Source organism: Schistocerca cancellata, chromosome 1 (assembly GCF_023864275.1).
Source record: "Schistocerca cancellata isolate TAMUIC-IGC-003103 chromosome 1, iqSchCanc2.1, whole genome shotgun sequence".
Lineage (NCBI taxonomy): Eukaryota > Metazoa > Arthropoda > Insecta > Orthoptera > Acrididae > Schistocerca > Schistocerca cancellata.
In genome coordinates this window covers 362,335,102-362,354,231 of record NC_064626.1, presented here as the reverse complement: position 1 = coordinate 362,354,231, position 19,130 = coordinate 362,335,102, and the positions used below count along the sequence as shown (strand labels likewise).

The window sequence follows — 19,130 nt, the reverse complement described above, 5'->3', positions numbered from 1 at the left end:
AATGTCTTCCCATCTTTATACTGTCCTTACTCTACAATGCAATTTCAGATATCAAGTTGATGATATCGTCTCGCTTTGAGCAGGAGAATGGTGTCCCTCAAGTTGTGTTTTGTGTGTTACTGTATCTCCCATAGCTGCTAATACTATCATGTCTGTTGTTGAGTGTCCTGTTCAGTGTTCCATGTTTGTCAATGACTTCAGTCTTTTGTTGTTCTGTATTTGCGCAATGACAGTGCATCAGTTGCAACTGACTACTCAATGTCTAGAACATTGGTTAGGAAGAGGCATTTTAATTTTTCCATCAAGAAGTCTCTGTGCATTCTTTTTAACCATTGATGTTCTGTTTTAAACTTTCATGAGTTGAGGATAAGAGACACTGTTTTTAATTTTAAAGACAAGTGAGTTTTCTTGGCCACACTTTTAAGACTTAAAAAGACAGTCTCTAAAAACCACTCAGTATCTTAAAACGTCTTAACAACAGTAGTTGCATGGTGCATATTGTATAGGCTGGTTCGCCCCTCTTATTTAAAAATGTTGGACGTGGTGGCCCACAAATGTATTTGGCTGGCCAACAGGGCCTCTAGAATGAGCCCCACACAGAGCCTTTGTGTTGAGGCTAGGAAGCAGCCACTTCATATCAGATGACAACTGCTTATGGTTCAACAGGCCTATGAAGCACTGTCCATGTCATTCACAGCTGTGTACTATTCTAGACCATACCATTGCTTGGCCCAACAGAAGGGCTTTTTTGTAATTGACAATGAGTAATGATTCAGGTGAAGGATTGCATTTTAGAGATGGGGTGTGGCTGGTTTTAAAGTCCTATGTCCTCCTCCTTGGCTTCTACAGAGGCCCATTTTTTTTTAAATGTTAGATAGGCATCTCGGTTTTACTGTTGCGTATAGTGATGGATCCCAACAAGGGGACTCCTTTGGCTGTTCAGTAGTGTTTGCCAACTGTATCTTCAAGATTCACCTTCCCCCATGAATATATTGTATTTATCACAATGCTCTATGTGATCCTGAAGGCACTGGAGCAGATGAGGGATCTTCAGGGCCAACAATTTCTAACAGAGCCAACAATTTCTCATCTTCTCCAATTCCATTAGTGTCCTACAAGCATCACATGTACCCAGCAGAAAAAATGGTCCAGGTAGTACATGCTCAACTGTGGGGAAAGCTGGCATCATTCTGCCGGGTACTGGGGCTCGTGGAAATGTGGGGAAATGAACAAGCAGACCAAGCCACCAAGGGTGCCTTCAGGGACACGAGTGACACGGTGTGCCAGTCATTTCACTGTTGCGTCAGACGTCCGTGCTATTGTGGGAGGAGGGATGGGCTGGCAGTGAGAGTCTATAAGCTACAGGCAACTATCGAGCTGTGGTGTTCCTTGTGTTGATTGCTCCAGGGGGATGAAGTGGCTCTGATCCTCCTCTGATTTGGGCACTGACCTCTAACACATGGCTTTTTATTCTGGGAAGACGACCTGCCCAGTCTATGGTTCCCGTCGTTCACTGCACACCACCTTTTAACTCCTTAGTAGCTTGTACACTTTATTATATAACTGGGAATCAAATCCTGTGAACATTGGTAGCGGGACTGAGTGTGGTGGTGCGTCGGTTGCCCACTGGACGTACATTCGGGAGGATGATGGTTCAAATCCCTGTCTGGCTATCCAGAATTACACTTTCTCCTATTTCCCTAAATCACTTCAGGTGAACGTCGAGATAGTTCCTTTGAAAGGGGCATCACCAATTTCCTTCCCCATCCTTTCATAACCTAAGCTTGTGCTCTGTCTGTACTGATCATACTGTCAAGGGTATATAAAGTCATATCTTCCTTCCTTCCTTGATGATGGGCTTTTTTTAATCACACATAGTAGATTTCACCTCTGATATTGTTTTCTGTGTTTAAATCGTACTAATCTGCTCTGCAATTCAGGCAACATAGTAAATTGTAAATTTTTCTGTGACTGGCTGTATGGACTTACTTTCAAATCAAAGGACTATAAGGGTGTATCATATCAATGCCAGCCAGGTGAAGCACCATACACACAAACCAATATTTGCATTGATGAATGATCTACTTTTAAATGTGAATTAATATAAACACTTCGTTGAAAACTTGTATCATGAACTGTTGGTTGTTTTCTTTTAAACCATAACATACACATATTTTATATTATGAGTTTGTTAAAAGTTGAATCTGTATCAACCAAAAGTGGTTAATTACACTTGACTAAAGTTTTGAATAACTTTTCTTTTCTAGCAAGATTCTGTTCTCGGCATGGTAAGACGACAACTGGAAAAGAATTTGTTGTGTATTTTTGTGCAAGTTAATTTTTAGATGAATAGAAATGTACGCATTCTGTAAGCTCATGCTGACACAGTGCTAGTGGTGATTTTCGTGGAAGGTTCTCATGCTGCAGCAATAAACGAACAGAATGTGTCTAGAAAATGAATTCTAGCAGTTCACGTTCGGCTTTGGCGTTAGGGTGCTTCCTCTATTACCTTTCATTAATGGCTTGCATCGATAATAGCAATGGACATGTGATGTCTTCTGACTGTACACTGCACAGTTTGAAATTTTATGATCAGACCTTTCATAAATATTTTGAGAACTCATGAGCATATAACATATAAAGCAGCATAGAGTGGAGTATAAAGATTTAATGTAAACCTTAATCGTGCAGTATACGGAAGCATAATTAGAGTAGCATTACAAAAATGAAAATCTTGAGAATGAAGAGATTAGATTTGAGTATGAAGTATCAATGGCACGTGACTTCTGACTATGAAAGAAGAGCTGATTAGACCAGGCTTTTTGTAGTTAATTTTCAAATTAAAAAAGTTTTAAGTAAAAGCATTAGATGCACATTACATTTCTACCGGTAAAGACATTTTATTGATACCAGCCAGTGACCAGTTTAGAGTATTAATCACAATAATTGGTGGCATGCATTACTGTATTGCAGAGGTAGTGAAACTTTCAGTGACCAGCTCAGAAATTTGAAATTAAGAAATGCAAAGAAAAAAAACTAAGAATTGGAAAAAGTATACTGTCACAGCTGGTGTTTGAGTTAAAAAAAATAGTCCATTTCTTCCTGCCTAACTTCACAATTGCACTCAATTTCGTTTTAAAAAATAATTACAAACTTCTTATTGTCCACACATCTGGCATTGTGTTTGCATGAGAACTTGTTCTGATGTGCTTGCTTTGTTTAATTTTTGTAGATTTGTTTTATTTTTTTAGTGCATATGCAGCAGCTTAACTTTTAGCAATGCATTTAGCATTTTTGCAGTGACAAGAATATTTGTAACTGTTAAACTGTGATTTCAGTGTTCCTTTTTGTGTAACTCTTTCTATGTTATTAAGAAGCATGGTCGTGCAGATATATGTGAGTCTGAGCCTGAGATTGTTATAAAATTATTTACAATAAATGATTTTTTTCTGTTTTGTGTTTAGGTATTAGCAGTATATTGTATGTACAGCTTTAAATTTTATACTCGTTATGTAGTTTCAATAATAAATATTTAGTGTACATAGGAGATCAGAGACCTGGGCACATAAAAACATGTGCCAAAAGAGTATCTCCAGATGTGAATGTGTGACTTAACAAAAAATTATGTTGGTGTTGCATCATGTCCAATATATCTGTGAAATTTAATGATTTGCTATGCCATTTAGTTACAGTTTTGGATTTACTGTGATACTGTAAATAACTGCATTTATTGTTTTCAGGTTAATAAAACATATTTGTTTTATTTATTATTCTGTAGCATGAACTGAAAGTGTTGTGTAAATTATTATTGGTTCATCATGTAACTTCATGTTAGTTTGGAGGAAGTGATGATAGGGAAGTGTTTGGGCAACAAACAAGACCAAAACATGCAATAATTAAAAAATATGTTGAAGGTAAAATTGTGACTAATAATTCTAGGCAATAATTTCAGGGAACAGTTTGTGAAAATGTGAGAAACATGATGAACAGAAAAGGCATTTTGAGCCTTCTTGGGAGTTAGGTTGTAAAAAAAATGTACATTGCTCCATTGAATTGAATTTACATCTAAATTTATAAAATCTGTTACTGACAAATATTGTATGTGACACAAGCAGCAGAATGAGTAAAGTTGGCCACTCGTCAAAACCAGGCCAATGTTCCTTTACTCAAGTTCTCTTTTTCTTCTGGAAAACGAATTGTCTCTTGTTCACAGTGCAAACTATGTTGTGCTCATTACTTGCCCAATGATATTGAACTACCCTGATGTCTTCTTATCACTTCTGACACGAAACCTCTCAGAGATCTGTCATTTCATTGGCACTAAATGGTAATACATTTGTCTTCATTGTCAGGATATTTATTTATTTATTATCTCATGACACATTTTGAGATAATTCCATCATCAAATCTATTCCGTTCTATAACACTATTTCTGCCCAAATATCTTTTAGTCGTACTTGGATTGATTGCACAGTCAATTTCAGCTTACTTAGGTAACAGCTAAATTTCAGTGTAACAAAATTGCATTGAAATTTCTTGCACTCACTTGTCACAACGTATTCTACTTATCATCCCAACATACTTCCAGACCTTATTGGTGCAAATAGTTTCTTGTATTTGTATTACACCACTGGCCATTCACTTCTTGCCATCCAAAAAATCATTATTTTGGTTGTGTACATGCTTACCTTCATGAGGGTTTAATCTCCAAAAACAAATTTGAAAGTAAATTCAGGAAAGATGTTTTGACAAATCATTGCTTCATTCACCTAGAGACATTGTGTGCTGAAACAGTGGAATTCTGTCATCTAATGAAAGTTGAGGTGAAGTGTGTAAATTTTGTAAATCATCAAGGTGTAAATCATCACCACTTAAAAATATTTCTTAAATGTATGGAAGTGGAGTATGGGGACCAAGGGGGCATACCTGACCACAGCCCAAACTGCTTAGTTTGGCATAAGTTTGTTATGTTTTCTTTGCTATTTGTCAGAATGTTTTCCTTTTTCTCTTAATGAAAGTCTTGAATATTAAAATAGGTATCAGACTTTGTGTTTGTGGAAGATATAACTATGCATTTGAAAAGCATCATAACAACTAAATTTTTTTACTGTAAGCCAGTGAACAGTGTACAGTTAACATTCATGTCAAAGGAGTAATGTTGACGAAAAAGCTGCATGAAGAATGGAAATTTAATACTATTCATCTGTTTGCCTTCTTTAAAATTACGTGCTAGAACCAAGAGTTCAGTGTTTTGAAAATGAAATTGTTTAGAATTCCTATCACTGCCAGAACTGTAAGAAGAAATATAATTGTAGAATTCAACTTAGCTGAAATATAGATACTACAATATGCTGAACTTGCCATAATTTTATCTTTCATTAGAGTCAAATAAGTGAAAAAGAGGAGAAGTGCCACTGTGCAGGTCTATTTGATTCCTCACTGCAAATGAGAATACTTGACAGAATAGTGTGTGCTCTGCAGCTCATTATTTGGAAATTAAAAATTCCTATTATATGACAGTGCTGGGACAATCTAGTTGAGTTCCGTGGTTTTATGGATAAATTTCAAATTTGTCCTTGAGGTGTATATACTTCTGCTGTACCATTTGTCACTATTTCAGTATCTGGTTTGTTTGATTTCAGTATCTGGTTTGTTTGATTTCAGTATCTGGTTTGTTTGTTATTCAAATTGTGATACAGTAAGATGTCTGGCAGAGATAGTACAGATTTTCTACTCAAAAACCATGCATGAGCATTAAAATTATTTCTGTTACAGTGTATGTACATTTTCCATCAAAATTGTGTAATTTGATTCAATGTCAATAAGAAGGAGACTAATGTTTGATAATTATTCTTACAGGGTTTGACAGATTTTGATTGGTTACTAATTAGAGAAAAGTGATGCTGAGAAATTAAGTTTTCTTGCTAGAATGGGAATGTAGGTACTTCATCTCCCCTGAGTCCACTTAGGAAAACTATCTTTGATGTACTAGAGCAGTACGGCATAGTTGAAGTTTCGAGATGTAAATTATTTCATGTGTAATTTCTATCTATGATCAGGATGCTTAAGAAACAATGTACTTACTAGTTTTTTGTAATGGTGACATACATGCACTTACATCATTGTCAGGTAAAGTATTCTATCATATCACTGCAGTAAACAGGAGTGTAATAATACCAGAGAAGGAAAGTTGCTACTCACCATATAGAGGAGATGCTGAGTCACGATAGGGACAACAAAAAGATTGACACAATTATAGCTTTCGGCCAAAGGCCTTTGTCGGTAGTAGACACACATACACCATTCAAACACACACACACACACACACACACACACACACACACACACACACACGCAAACGCAAACGCAACTTGCACACCCGTCTTGTGTGAATCTTTTGCCGTGGCCGTGCGGTTCTAGGCACTACAGTCTGGAACCGAGCGACCGCTCTGGTCACAGGTTCAAATCCTGCCTCGGGCATGGATCTGTGTGATGTCCTTAGGTTAGTTAGGTTTAATTAGTTCTAAGTTCTAGGCGACTGATGACCTCAGAAGTTGAGTCGCATAGTACTCCGAGCCCCCCCTTTTCTTTTCTTTTCTTTTCTTTTCTTTTCTTTCTTTCTTTCTTTTTTTTTTTTAAATTGTTCTTATCGCGACTCAGCATCTCGGCTATATGGTGAGTAGCAACTTTCCTTCTCTGGTATTGTTACATTCCATCCAGTAAACAAGAGTGTTAGTTATATTGTTACATAGAAGAAGGTGAATTAGGTGACTGTGCCACTCAGCTTCTTCTGTGACAATATCAGTGTTATGGCCGCCATGGTTGCAGTTATGAGTGACAGGTGAGGAAGGGGGAGGTTGCACCCGGCAAGGAACAGAAGAGGGCAGCTGCTATCTCCCCTCACCTGCCCTTTCCTCGTAACCTCTCTGCAAGAAAAAAAAATTCACCTTCCCCTACTGAAAACTCTGAGTTTGCCCTGCTACACAAAACCAGGTGAAACAATTCAGTTTCAGTTTGGCTGAAACCAGAACACGCAATCAAATAGATATGTAGTAGCGAGTAAATTTTTGACATTAAATCTCAAAACTGTTTCATCGTTCGGCACTATTATCTTTGATAGTGATTTTGAGTTATAAAATCTTCCAGTAGCATTGCACTGTCAATCCACACTGTTATTTCATGTGTTACCATCTAATGTCAACTACCACACACACACACACACACACACACACACACACATGCCATTCATTCACACAAGCAAGCATTTCTCATGCACACATGACCACCAACTCTGGCAGCACGGACCAGAATGCAACAATCACTTGGGACGGAAGCAGCAATATGGACGGGATGGGACAGAGAAGGGGAAGGGATAGCAGTGTATGGGTGGGATAAGAGGGGAGCACTGTCTGGCTGAGTGTGCAGGACTGGAATGCCAACAGGTGTGCTGCAGGAGGTTGTAGGGCAGGGAGGTGGGGAAAATTGATTGAAAAAGGAGAGGAGTGGTAACAGTTGGATGGGTGCGTTGCCAGAGGGTGGGAGATGAGAATGGGGAGGAGGTGGTGATAGGACAGATGGGGGTGGAAACTGTTGTGTGGGGGACAGTATATTATCTTAGGTTGAAGCCAGGATAATCACAGGATGACTCCCATCTGCACATTTCAGAAAAACTGGTTGTATAGGTAAGGATCCATATGGCTTGGGTAGTGAAGCAGCCATTGAAATCAAGCCTGTTAAGTTCAGCTGCATGTTGTGCCACAGGGTGGTCTACTTTGCTCTTGGCCACAGTTAGGCATGGCTGTTTCATCCTGGTGGACTGTTGGTTGGTAGCCACCCAATATAAAAAGCTGTGCAATGACTGCAGCAGAGCTGCTAATGACATAGCTGCTTTCACGGGTGTCCTGGCCCGTGATAGGGTGAGATAAACTTGTGACAGAACTTGAACAGGAAGTGTTCCACCTGTGTCATCTATCCTTGATCCTTGTGGCAAGGGCTTGGAATTGATAGTGACATAGGGATGGGCTAGGATATTATGAAGTTGGGTTATGTGATGGAACACCACTTTAGGAGGAGAGGGAAGGATCTCAGGTAGGATGCCCCTCATTTCAGGGCAGGATAATAGATAATCAAAGCCCTGGCCAAGAATGTGGTTCAGTTGTTCCAGTTCAGGGTGGTATTGGGTGACGTAGGTGGCACTCCTTTGTGTTTGGTTCTTGGGGTTGGTGGTAGGGTGGAGGTATGAGGGGAAAATGTCGCAAGAGACCTGTTTGCAGACTGTCTGTGGGATGGTGCCTGTCTGTTAAGGTGTTGATGACATCCTCTGCATACTGAGCAAGAGTTACTGCAGATAATGCTGTTCCCTGGTGGCCAAGTTGTATGTTAGGGATTTTTTGGTGTAAAAGTGTTAACAACTATCAAAATGCAGGTACTGTTGGCGGTTGGTTGGTTTAACGTTGGCAGAGTTGCAGATGGAGTCATAAGAAAAGATGTGGTCAACATCTAGGATGTTGGCACAGTGGGTTGAGGAGGACCAGGTAGCCTCTGCAGTACATCACAACAGCGGTGGACTTTTGTTGCAGGTAGGATGATTAGGTCAGGATTAATTTTGTGGTTGTGTATGGCTGTTCTTTCCTGTGCTGAAAGGTTGGTGTTCTGAGGAGAAGGGACCTGGGGAAGGATGGTGAGGCTAAGTTGGAGGTAAGGAATTCCTGGAAGGTGACCAGTTGCTGGTGAGGTGGGAGGGGGAGGATCACTGTCGGATGGTGGTACGTGTTGTGGACTGACAAGACAGCCAGACTCTCTCTAGAAATGGTTAATGGCGCCTTGCTAGGTCGTAGCCATGGACTTAGCTGAAGGCTATTCTAACTGTCTCTCGGCAAATGAGAGAAAGGCTTTGTCAGTGTAGTCGCTAGCAAAGTCGTCGTACAACTGGGGCGAGTTTCAGTACGTCTCTCTAGACCTGCCATGTGGTGGCGCTCGGTCTGCAATTACTGACAGTGGCGACACGCGGGTCCGACATGTACTAATGGACAGCGGCCGATTTAAAGCTACCACCTAGCAAGTGTGGTGTCTGGCGGTGACACCACAGTACGAATTGGGAGTGGTACGGTTCATTGTTGGAATTAGTGGCTTTGGTTGGAGGGATTGGCAGCAAAGAAGTGTTTCCTTTGCAAGTCCAACATGGTTTAATTTGGGTGTAGGGCTAAAAGTGAGGGCTTCGGATAGGACTGCAGAGCTGTAGGTTTTTGGTGCAAAGGTTAACAACAGTGTTATGGCAATGTTTCGGCTCTGGATTTGGTGAAGTGTTGGTAGGGGTTCTGGGGGATATGCCAAGTTTAAAAGATCAGATAGGCATGGATTAGGTGCTATGAGGGGTTGACAGGGAGGAACACTGTGGATAGGACAGGCTGGAAAATGGTGCCCCAAGGTGGCAGTAGGGTGTTAGCAGGTTGGATAACTTTGAAGGTGAAGTCTGGAGTGCTCCTCCAGATACTGGAGAGCAAGGGATTCAGTTTCAAAGATGTGACATATGAAGCAGGGATTGCACAATAGCGTATCTTGCAGGGGGAGCAGAGGTGGTCTGGGATGCCTGAGCCATGGAGATGTGTTTTTGCAGTACCAGGTTTGTTAAGGCCAGGCACTGGCAGAATCTAAAAAGATTAAGGTCATTGTGAAAGGAGGGGTGGGACCCCGAGAAAGGAATTTTTATGGTTAGGTTGTTTTGGCTGGGGAGGGGGGGGGGGGGTGTTCCATGGCTTAGGCAGCTTTTAAGAAATTGGATGTGGGACTGGGATTTAGCCAGGGAAACTGAACTGATGCAGAAAATTGGAGTAGGGGTCCATTGTGGCAGACCAACCAGCTGTCAACCAGCATGAACGGCCACCATACAACTGTGTCTAAGAGCAAAGTGTACCACCCTGTGGCACAACATGCAGCTGAATGTAACATGCTTGATTTCAATGGCTGCTTCACTACCCAAGCCATCTGGATCCTCCTCTCCACGACCATCTTTTCTGAACTGTGCAGATGGAAGTAATCCTTATGACACATCCTCCGCTCCCGTAATTATCCTGGCCTCAACCTACAGTAATAACTGTCCCCCACACCCTGCATCCAACAGTTTCCAACCTTTCTGTCCTACTCCCTCCTCAACATCCTTGTCTCCCATCCTCTTTTTTTTGCCACCCATTGCCAATGCACCCATCCATCTTTTCCCGCTCCTCTCCGTTTTTACTCCATGTTCCCCATCTCTCTGCCCCACAACCTCCTGATGCCTGATGTTTACTTGTTTTCATTCTAGTCCCTACATACAACACCAGCGCTCCCCTCTTTCCCCACCTGCACACTGCCATCCATTCTCCTTCCCCTCCAGATTGCTGCTTCCATCACGTGATTGTTGCACTCTGCCCCGAGTTTCCGGAGTTGGCAGTCATTATCGTGAGATGCACTTGCTTGTGAGAATGAATGGTGTGTGTTACTCTTTTCCCGTTGAAGGCTTTGGCCAAAAGCTTGTGTGTGTCTTTTTGTTTTGCCTGTCTGCAACTTAGCATGTTATCTTTACAGTAAGTAGCAATCTATCTTTTCCTACGTTGTTGATATTCCTACCCCGAGTTCCCATTTTTTGACAAGTGAAAGTATCTGTTACACCGGTTTGTGTGAAAGATCCTGTGTAAAATGATGAACATTCACAATTCATTGTTTATTGGTTTGGCTGATATGGGAGCCATGCCACTTTTTTCAAACATATGTTTACTTTTCCTATGGGTATCTTGATATCTGATGTTGGCACTGTTGAAAGTGGGATTATCATTTTGACATCATTTGCAGAAAAGCTTCCTTCGCTGTAAGATTAATATGTGTTTTAAGTTTCAAGCCAAGAGGCAAAAACAGACTTGCAACAAAATTATTCATTAATTATGGACTTTGTTGTAGGAATCCTTCACTTTGGCAGTTATGCACATTGGAGCACCAGCTTGTGGAATGAATGCTGCTGTGAGATCATTTGTCAGAAATTGCCTTTACCGTGGTGTGACAGTTCTTGGAATTCATGATGGTATTGAAGGTCTAGTGGCTGGTAATGTAAGTACCACATTTAAAACCGTTCAAAGTTACTTATACTGTGTTTCATTGTATTGTTTTTTATAAGTTAAATTGATTCACTTTAGTCTAACTCATTAAGACTTACATTTCTCATCTTAACATCTTCAGTTTTGTTGTGAGCTTAAGTATTTTAGCACTTAACACTAAATCAGCAGTGAATTGTTAAATAGAAATTGTAGGTATATTAGAATCTATTTTATCCAATTTTTAATTTTTTGTTTACTGTGTCCAATGAGAGAAGGTAAACCTACAGAGGGTGTCAAAAATTAAAAGTATGGCTGTGTGTAAGAAACCATTTAAGGATTCTGTTCATGTGATACAGGAATACTTAAATTGACATGATGAGGCAGTAGCTTGATCTTTGCTCCCTATCCCAAAAATTTGCAACATAATGGGAAACTTAATTACAAAATTAAACTAACATTTTTATTTTTAGCTAGTTAGGTAGTGTTTTTGCAGTAAAACCTCTCTCATTTCCAGTATTGATAATCTACATACTGCCTACATAGTATAGTATATTCTAGTTCACTTACCATTGCCATGTTTTCTCAACTTAAAAATCTGTCATGTGTTTTCTGAATTAAATTCAAACATACATATGCGCTTGCTGACAACTTAACTGCTTAGCAAAACATGCAGACAGAAAAAAAACACATCACCAAAACCCACTGCATAGAAATATTCTCACATTAATTAAGATAGTTTTGCTGTTAAAACCTGCAGGTAAAAACGAAAAGAGTACAAGACCCCTGTTTCCAATCATCTGTGGTTTACTCAGGCTTCACGAATACTGAATGTGTCTTAAACAAAGTTTTGTATGGATCTACAAGATAACTGTTGCAATTATAAAGGTACCCTGTGGCATATTTTGAGTGACATATTCACATAGTTACAAGCTTTTTAATAGTCTCTGTCTTGTATTTTTTTTTTTTTTTTTTTTTTTTTTTTTTTTTTTAATTAGATCGGTAGCATCAATAAAGGTTCTCACCATAGAAGACTTTGTTTTGTGTAGCTATTTTTACTGTGCTGGAAGAAAAATTTTATATCACACTGGAATTCTAATTCAGTAAAATCCTGTTTTTATGATTTCCCATTTTTTGTCAATCTCGACAGAAGTACTAATCTCTCAATACAATGCTTTCCCATCATTAATGATTCCATGGTGCAAAATTTCCTGTATTTTAAGTTTTTTTTTTTGTGTTGCCACAATCTTTAACAATGATTTTCATACTGATTTCTGCAAAAAGTGCATTGCATTCTTGCACAGTCAGACTTGCAATAAATCAGAAAATGCAGACTACATGCAAAGTTATTTATCATAGAACATAGTATTAGTGTAGTAAGCAATTCATTGTCAATGTGTGGGGCCATGGCCACCTGTATTATAGGTTTGCAGGTTCGGAAGGGTGGGAAAGTATGCTTATTGATAATCACAATCTGACAGTAATGACTCCAGTGGCAACCTCCCTTCTGCTAATTGTGTTGTAAGAAAAGCTTTAATATAATTTCTCAGTAGTTTATACAAATAAACACCATTTTTGAAGATGGCTGTCTCTGTAATGGGCTTTTGCGAATCATTGTTAGTTCCGCACGAAAAACACTAATCCGGACCAGGTGCACAGTCTTAGGTTGGTATTATCTGATGTCAGATGTAAACATTCCTCCTCAAGATGCTCCATAACGTGACTACAATTTCCACCATCTTTATCATCCTGGATGTCCCTGAACCAAGTGACTTCCATGTTAGCAACAAGCTCTAGATTTCGTGCCCATTGTTTTCTGTTTACGAAGACTGCCAACTTTAGTGTTTTAATAATAAGTCTCAGACTAGAACATAAATATCTTTGTAATGTTGTTTCGTGAAAGACTTTTCCTTCTGTGTTTTATTAGCACCATTGGACATGATCGGAACGAAGAGGGGAAACTAATGTGCGCGTTTGTGTGTGTGTTAGCACTCGGCCACTGCATTTGTGATTATCATGAAGACTGAGTGTTTCCTTCTTCGCTCCACTCATGTCCAATGGTGTAAATAGAAAACGGAAAGGAAAGGCTTTCGTGAAATCACATTGAAAATTTATTTGTTTTCTAATGTGAGCCTTATTATTGATAATCATTATAGAATTATGGTAAATAAAACTTGTAAGACAATATTCATGAAAACACAAAAATTGGCAATCTTCTTAAACAGAGAACAGTAGGCACTAAATATATAGCTTATTGTGTGTCCTATGCTTCCCTACATTTTATGCTTTCCTGCATTTTATGCTTCTTTTGGATCAGTTTTACTGTAACTATTATTCATTATCATGTGACATTTGTTATGATTTTCTTCTGGTAAGCAAGCTATGTTGCTGTTTTGAAGCAATGATGTGCTTTAAGATCTATTTTGTATTTTTAGCAGTATGTTTAAGTAATCTGTATCATTTTTGATATCAATGTTTTGATATTTTATTGTTATATCACATATCTACTTCTCAACTGATGTTACAGATTAGTAAAATGGCATGGTCAGATGTGACTGGTTGGGTTTCTTTGGGTGGTGCCATGCTTGGGACAAAACGTACGCTGCCTGGAAATAGAATAAAGCAAATTGCAGCTCGCTTCAAGGAATTCAACATCCAAGGCCTTCTCATTATTGGCGGTTTTGAGGTAATAATTGATGGATTAAAACTTGAAATTGTGACTATTCGCAATCTATTTTCTTCTTATTCTTTTCTCCCATAGGCTTACCAAGGTGCACTGCAACTTGCAGAGAGCAGGCCAACACAACCAGAGTTCTGCATACCGATTGCTGTTATTCCTTCAACAATAAGTAATAATGTTCCAGGCACCGAATTTTCCTTGGGATGTGATACAGCACTTAACGAAATTACAGAGGTATTTACTGTTATTGTGTTATTTCGTGCCTATTTCTGTTATTGCATCAGGTTGATTTATCACACCAACACAGATAATATTTATCACTATTTGTGTGTCATTTGCATGTTCAACAGCCTTCCATAATTATTTGTAGCATGAAGCAGCTGTCATCACTATATTACTTGGCAAGACCAATTGGTTACCCGGCCGTAATGGGAACTGACGTGGTAACATGACTAGGTACACTCGCTTTCCAGTTCAGTGTCGTGTGCATTATCACCTCATAGTGTATGCACAGATGGAAAACCAGTTCTAAGCAAAGAAGGGAAGGCAGAAGGAGTGTATAAAGGATCTATACAAGGGCGATGTACTTGAGGGCTATACTATGGAAATAGAAGAGGACGTAATGAAGATGAAATGGGAGATATGGCGCTGTGTGAAGAGTCTGACAGAGCACTGAAAGACCTAAGTCGAAACAAGGCCCCAGGAGTAGACAACATTATATTAGAACTACTTATAGCCTTGGGAGAGCTAGTCCTGATAAAACTCGACCATCTTGTGAGCGAGATATATGAGACAGGTGAAATACCCTCAGAATTCAAGAAGAATATAGTAATTCCAATCCCAAAGAAAGCAGGTGTTGACAGATGTGAAAATTACCGAACTATCAGTTTAATAAGTCACAGCTGCAAAATACTAACGCAAATTCTTTACAGACGAATGGAAAAACTAGTAGAAGCTAACCTCAGAGAAGATCAGTTTGGATTCCGTAGAAAAATTGGAACACATGAGGCAGTACTGACCTTAAGACTTATCTTAGAAGAAAGATTAAGAAAAGGCAAACCTACGTTTCTAGCATTTGTAGACTTAGAGAAAGCTTTTGACAATGTTGACTGGAATACTCTCTTTCAACTTCTAAAGGTGGCAGGGGTAAAATACAGGGAGCGAAAGGCTACTTACAATTTGTACAGAAACCAGATGGCAGTTACAAGAGTCGAGGGCCATTAAAGGGAAGCAGTAGGGGAGGTGAGACAGGGTTGTAGCCCGTCTGCGATGTTATTCGACCTGTATATTGAGCAAACAGTAAAGGAAACAAAAGAAAAATTCGGAGTAGGTATTAAAATCCATGGAGAAGAAATAAAAACTTTGAGGTCGCCGATGACATTGTAATTCTGTCAGAGACAGCAAAGGACCTGCAAGAGCAGCTGAACGGAATGGACAGTATCTTGAAAGGAGGGTATAAGATGAATATCAACAAAATCAAAATGGGGATAATGGAATGTAGTCAAATTAAATCAGGCAATGCTGACAGAATTAGATCAGGAAATAACACACTTAAAGTAGTAGACTAGTTCTGCTATTTGGGGAGCAAAATAATTGATGATGGTTGAAGTAGAGAGGATATAAAATGGCAATGGAAAGGAAAGCGTTTCTGAAGAAGAGAAATTTCTTAACATCGAGTATAGATTTAAGTGTCAGGAAGTCTTTTCTGAAAGTATTTGTATGGAGCGTGGCCATGTATGGAAGTGAAACATGGATGATAATAGTTTAGACAAGAAGAGAATAGAAGATTTTGAAATGTGGTGCTACAGAAGAATGCTGAAAATTAGATGGGTAGATCACGTAACTATTGAGGAGACACTGAATAGAATTGGGGAGAAGAGGAATTTCTGACACAACTTGACTAGAAGAAGGGATCAGCTGGTAGGACACGTTCTGAAGCATCAAGGGATCATCAATTTAGTATTGGAGGGAAGTGCAGAGGGTAAAAATCGTAGAGGGAGACCAAGGCATGAATACACTAAACAGATTCAGGAGGATGTAGGCTGCAGTAGTTACTGGGAGATGAAGCAGCTTGCACAGGATAGAGTAGCATGGAGAGCTGCATCAAACCAGTCTGGACTGAAGACCGCAGCAACAACAACAGTGCGAGCACAATAAGTAACTGCAGAAAATGCATTCAGAGAAATCCACTGCAGCTAACTGTTAACATCATTTGTTTTACTGGCAATGAGAATGAGAAAGAAACTTTGTGGCAGAGTAAAACTGTGTGATAAACCAAGACTCGAACTCTGGATCTTTGCTTTTTGCGATCAAATGGTCTACCAACTGACCTATCTAAGCGCAGTTCACGACCCGTCCTCACAGTTTTATTTCCACCAGTACTTCATCTTCTGCCTTGGGTAGCTTAGTCGATAGAGCACTTGCCCACAAAAGGGAAAGGTCACAATTTCAAGTCTCAGTCTAACACACAGTTTTAATCCTCCAGAAAGTTTGATATCAGTGCATGCTCTGCTGCATAGTGAAAATTTTATTCTGAGAATGAGGATGTTGTAAGACTGCCAATAGAGAAGACAATGGAATGTCCAGACAGATGTTGACAAGCAAAAGTTAAGTAACTGAATGGTGCACAGATTACAGAAGGTGGGATGGTTGAGTTGAGTAAGATTCAGATATCTGTTTGAGGGCAGAATAAGTAAAAAGTACACAATAAATATTTCAATGATGATGTAGATAACTGTGTTATTAGACAGCAATTTCTCCAATAGTATGGACGACACAAGAAAATACCATCCTCACAAAAACACCACAAGTTTTGTCACACAGAACTGAAGTTCCAGGCTAGCAAAATAACTCCAAGGAAAACTATTCCGTGTATGGGATTTGATTTGAAAAGGTGCCAGAATGAATGAGTCATTATATGCAGGAGAGAGAATATTTGCAAAAAGAGAACTCTACATCAAATTTTTTTGTGAAAAAATGAAGCATCAGAATTAAAGTGGACAGTGATTTATTTAAACAAACCATCGATTCATACATGTTACACTGTAAATATATGTTGCATAGTCGTAGTATACGAAGAGTATTGTCAAACAAAGCCAGAAAATGTTTTGTTGTTATGAATGCTGAGTTCCATTTCTTCTCCTCTATGAAGATAACATGAAAACTGTGCACTACCATGTAGAACTGGACAGAGGAAACTTTAAAATAAGTAGAGAAAAAGAAGCTGAACTTCTGGCATTAATTAAATCACCCTTCTTCTCTTTATACCAGTGACAGACTTTTCAAGAAAATGCTTCCCTTCCTGCTGCCACCATCTTATCAAGATCTAAATCCCATAGTACTGGCCCGTAATCTGGCAAAGAATAAGATCTGTAGTCATTGTCAAGCATCTCACTCTCTAACTGGTAAAAAGTAACAGCTGATGCTTTTACTGCTAATAAATGAATGTCATTAGTCGCCTATCCTTGTGCAAGCCTTTCAATGTAGCGCTACTCTAGCAACTTGTGTATTCATTGCACTGCTTCTTAGATGACCTCACAAGGCTTGAGTGGACCAATGTCCACACCTTTCCACAAGAGAAAAAGTTACAGGAGTCAACAGGATTCAATCCCAGGACCTCAGCATTACTAGCCAAAAATGCTAACTGGCCAAGTGGTCAGTTTCCTTTTGCAGCTGTAATATTAGCTTGTAATGCTGTGACATCAGAAGATTGAAAGGCCATTTATCACATAAAAAGTTTTTGATGATTATTGGATATGAGGTACTTTGATTGAAAGTATAATAAAATCAGTCTGCATTGATTCGAACAAAGTATCAGTATTATCACTGGCAAACAAAATGTCAGATGATGAATCAGTAGACACAGCTGTGGAAAATATAGACATCACCAGGATGGTAGTTCTAGGGGTACTGTCAGCAAAGCATCAAGAGCAGCTAAGGTGAGAGATAGTGTACATTCTGTTTCTGTTTGTTTTCTAAACAGGCACTTTCTTCAGTGGCCCGTAAAGACTTGTAGTGTGTGACAGCACTCCACTTGTAAGACTGCTGGAGTGCACGCTATTGCTGCCTTCCCTCCCTGCTTCTCGGCAACAAATATGACACTGTTGCCATGGTAGCAAGGTAACCAGTGTGTTTTGCAGAGTAATGACGTTATGCTTGACATTCGATATGTCTTTAACTCACTTCTTGTTTCTTTGGAAATATTTAGTCTTCAATCCCATTCGTGTTATTCATGAATATATATTATAAACTGTTCTTTCTATTAATATGCAAAAGGAATCTTTATTTTTTATTAGATTTGTGACAGAATCCGGCAGTCTGCCCAGGGCACAAAGAGAAGAGTGTTTGTCATAGAAACTATGGGAGGCTACTGTGGATACCTCGCTACACTAGCAGGTAAAGCCCCATAAAAAAAGTTTCCTAGCAAAATAATATTTTTGAGACTGCTGTCATGACAATTTGAGACATGTAACAGACCATGCTAGTATTTTTAATATTTTAAAAAGTGTAACCTGATAGGTGTAATGAGCACTGACAGTATAGTTCCAGATCAGTAGCACTCAAAAACTCTATTCAGTTTAAGAGGATATGCTTGGAAGTATCTCTTATTTTCAACCACAAATAACAGGATAATACACAGATTACTTTCTACTATGTATTCAAGCTCTTGCTGGAGGCGCTGATGCGGCATACATATTCGAAGAGAAATTTTCGATAAAAGATCTACAGCAAGATGTGTACCACATGGCATCCAAAATGGCTGAAGGTGTCCAGAGAGGCCTTATTCTTAGGTACAGTAAATATTTTGTCATTATTTTGCCTTTGTTTAATCTTTAATTACAGGACTGATGGCTTCCAGTGTGGTTCTTTTCCAGAAATGAAAAATGCAATGAAAACTACACAACAGACTTCATTTATCGTCTGTACTCTGAAGAAGGAAAGGGGCTTTTTAGCGCTCGAATGAATGTATTAGGTAAGATTTAAGCATCTTTTAATATTATTTTTCTGTTTGTTTATTAAAACGCATTGTAACAGATAAACTTTTGGATGTGGTAGAGGTATTAAATTATTGACAGTCTTAAAACGAATTGATCTACATGAGTAACATCTGTGGACAGTAGAGAAAGTATATTGCTCTGCTCACCTCATCTCTGCCTGAGTTGTAAATATTAGGACTATATGGGAATACACTTTGCTGTGTGAGATAAATCTGTACTCCATCATTCTTCGTCTTCAACACTTATGTTGTGAAAATTCTGGAAAAAGTACTGTTAACATCAAAATCATTTTGATGCTACAGGGGCGCTCTCTGCATTCTGTGCTGAGCATGGCTTTATTGCCACTGCACTGCTCGGCAAATGCTGCTACTTGTACTGTGAAGTGGCGTT

At 39.1% G+C, this 19,130-nt stretch overlaps 1 protein-coding gene across 3 annotated transcripts in view; it reads left to right on the top strand.

The window, feature by feature from the left end:
• The window catches only part of LOC126174439 (ATP-dependent 6-phosphofructokinase), an 85,132-nt gene that overhangs the window by 60,886 nt on the left and 5,116 nt on the right, over positions 1-19,130 (top strand). For 2 of the 3 annotated variants that reach the window (XM_049921036.1, XM_049921035.1), the window contains exons 10-16: positions 2,268-2,288; positions 10,933-11,079; positions 13,591-13,749; positions 13,825-13,977; positions 18,039-18,138; positions 18,407-18,533; positions 18,618-18,715. In XM_049921036.1, the coding sequence (XP_049776993.1) occupies positions 2,268-2,288; positions 10,933-11,079; positions 13,591-13,749; positions 13,825-13,977; positions 18,039-18,138; positions 18,407-18,533; positions 18,618-18,715 (805 nt within the window). The remainder of the gene's footprint in view (positions 1-2,267; positions 2,289-10,932; positions 11,080-13,590; positions 13,750-13,824; positions 13,978-18,038; positions 18,139-18,406; positions 18,534-18,617; positions 18,716-19,130) is intronic. The other variant, XM_049921038.1, reaches the window with a different exon arrangement.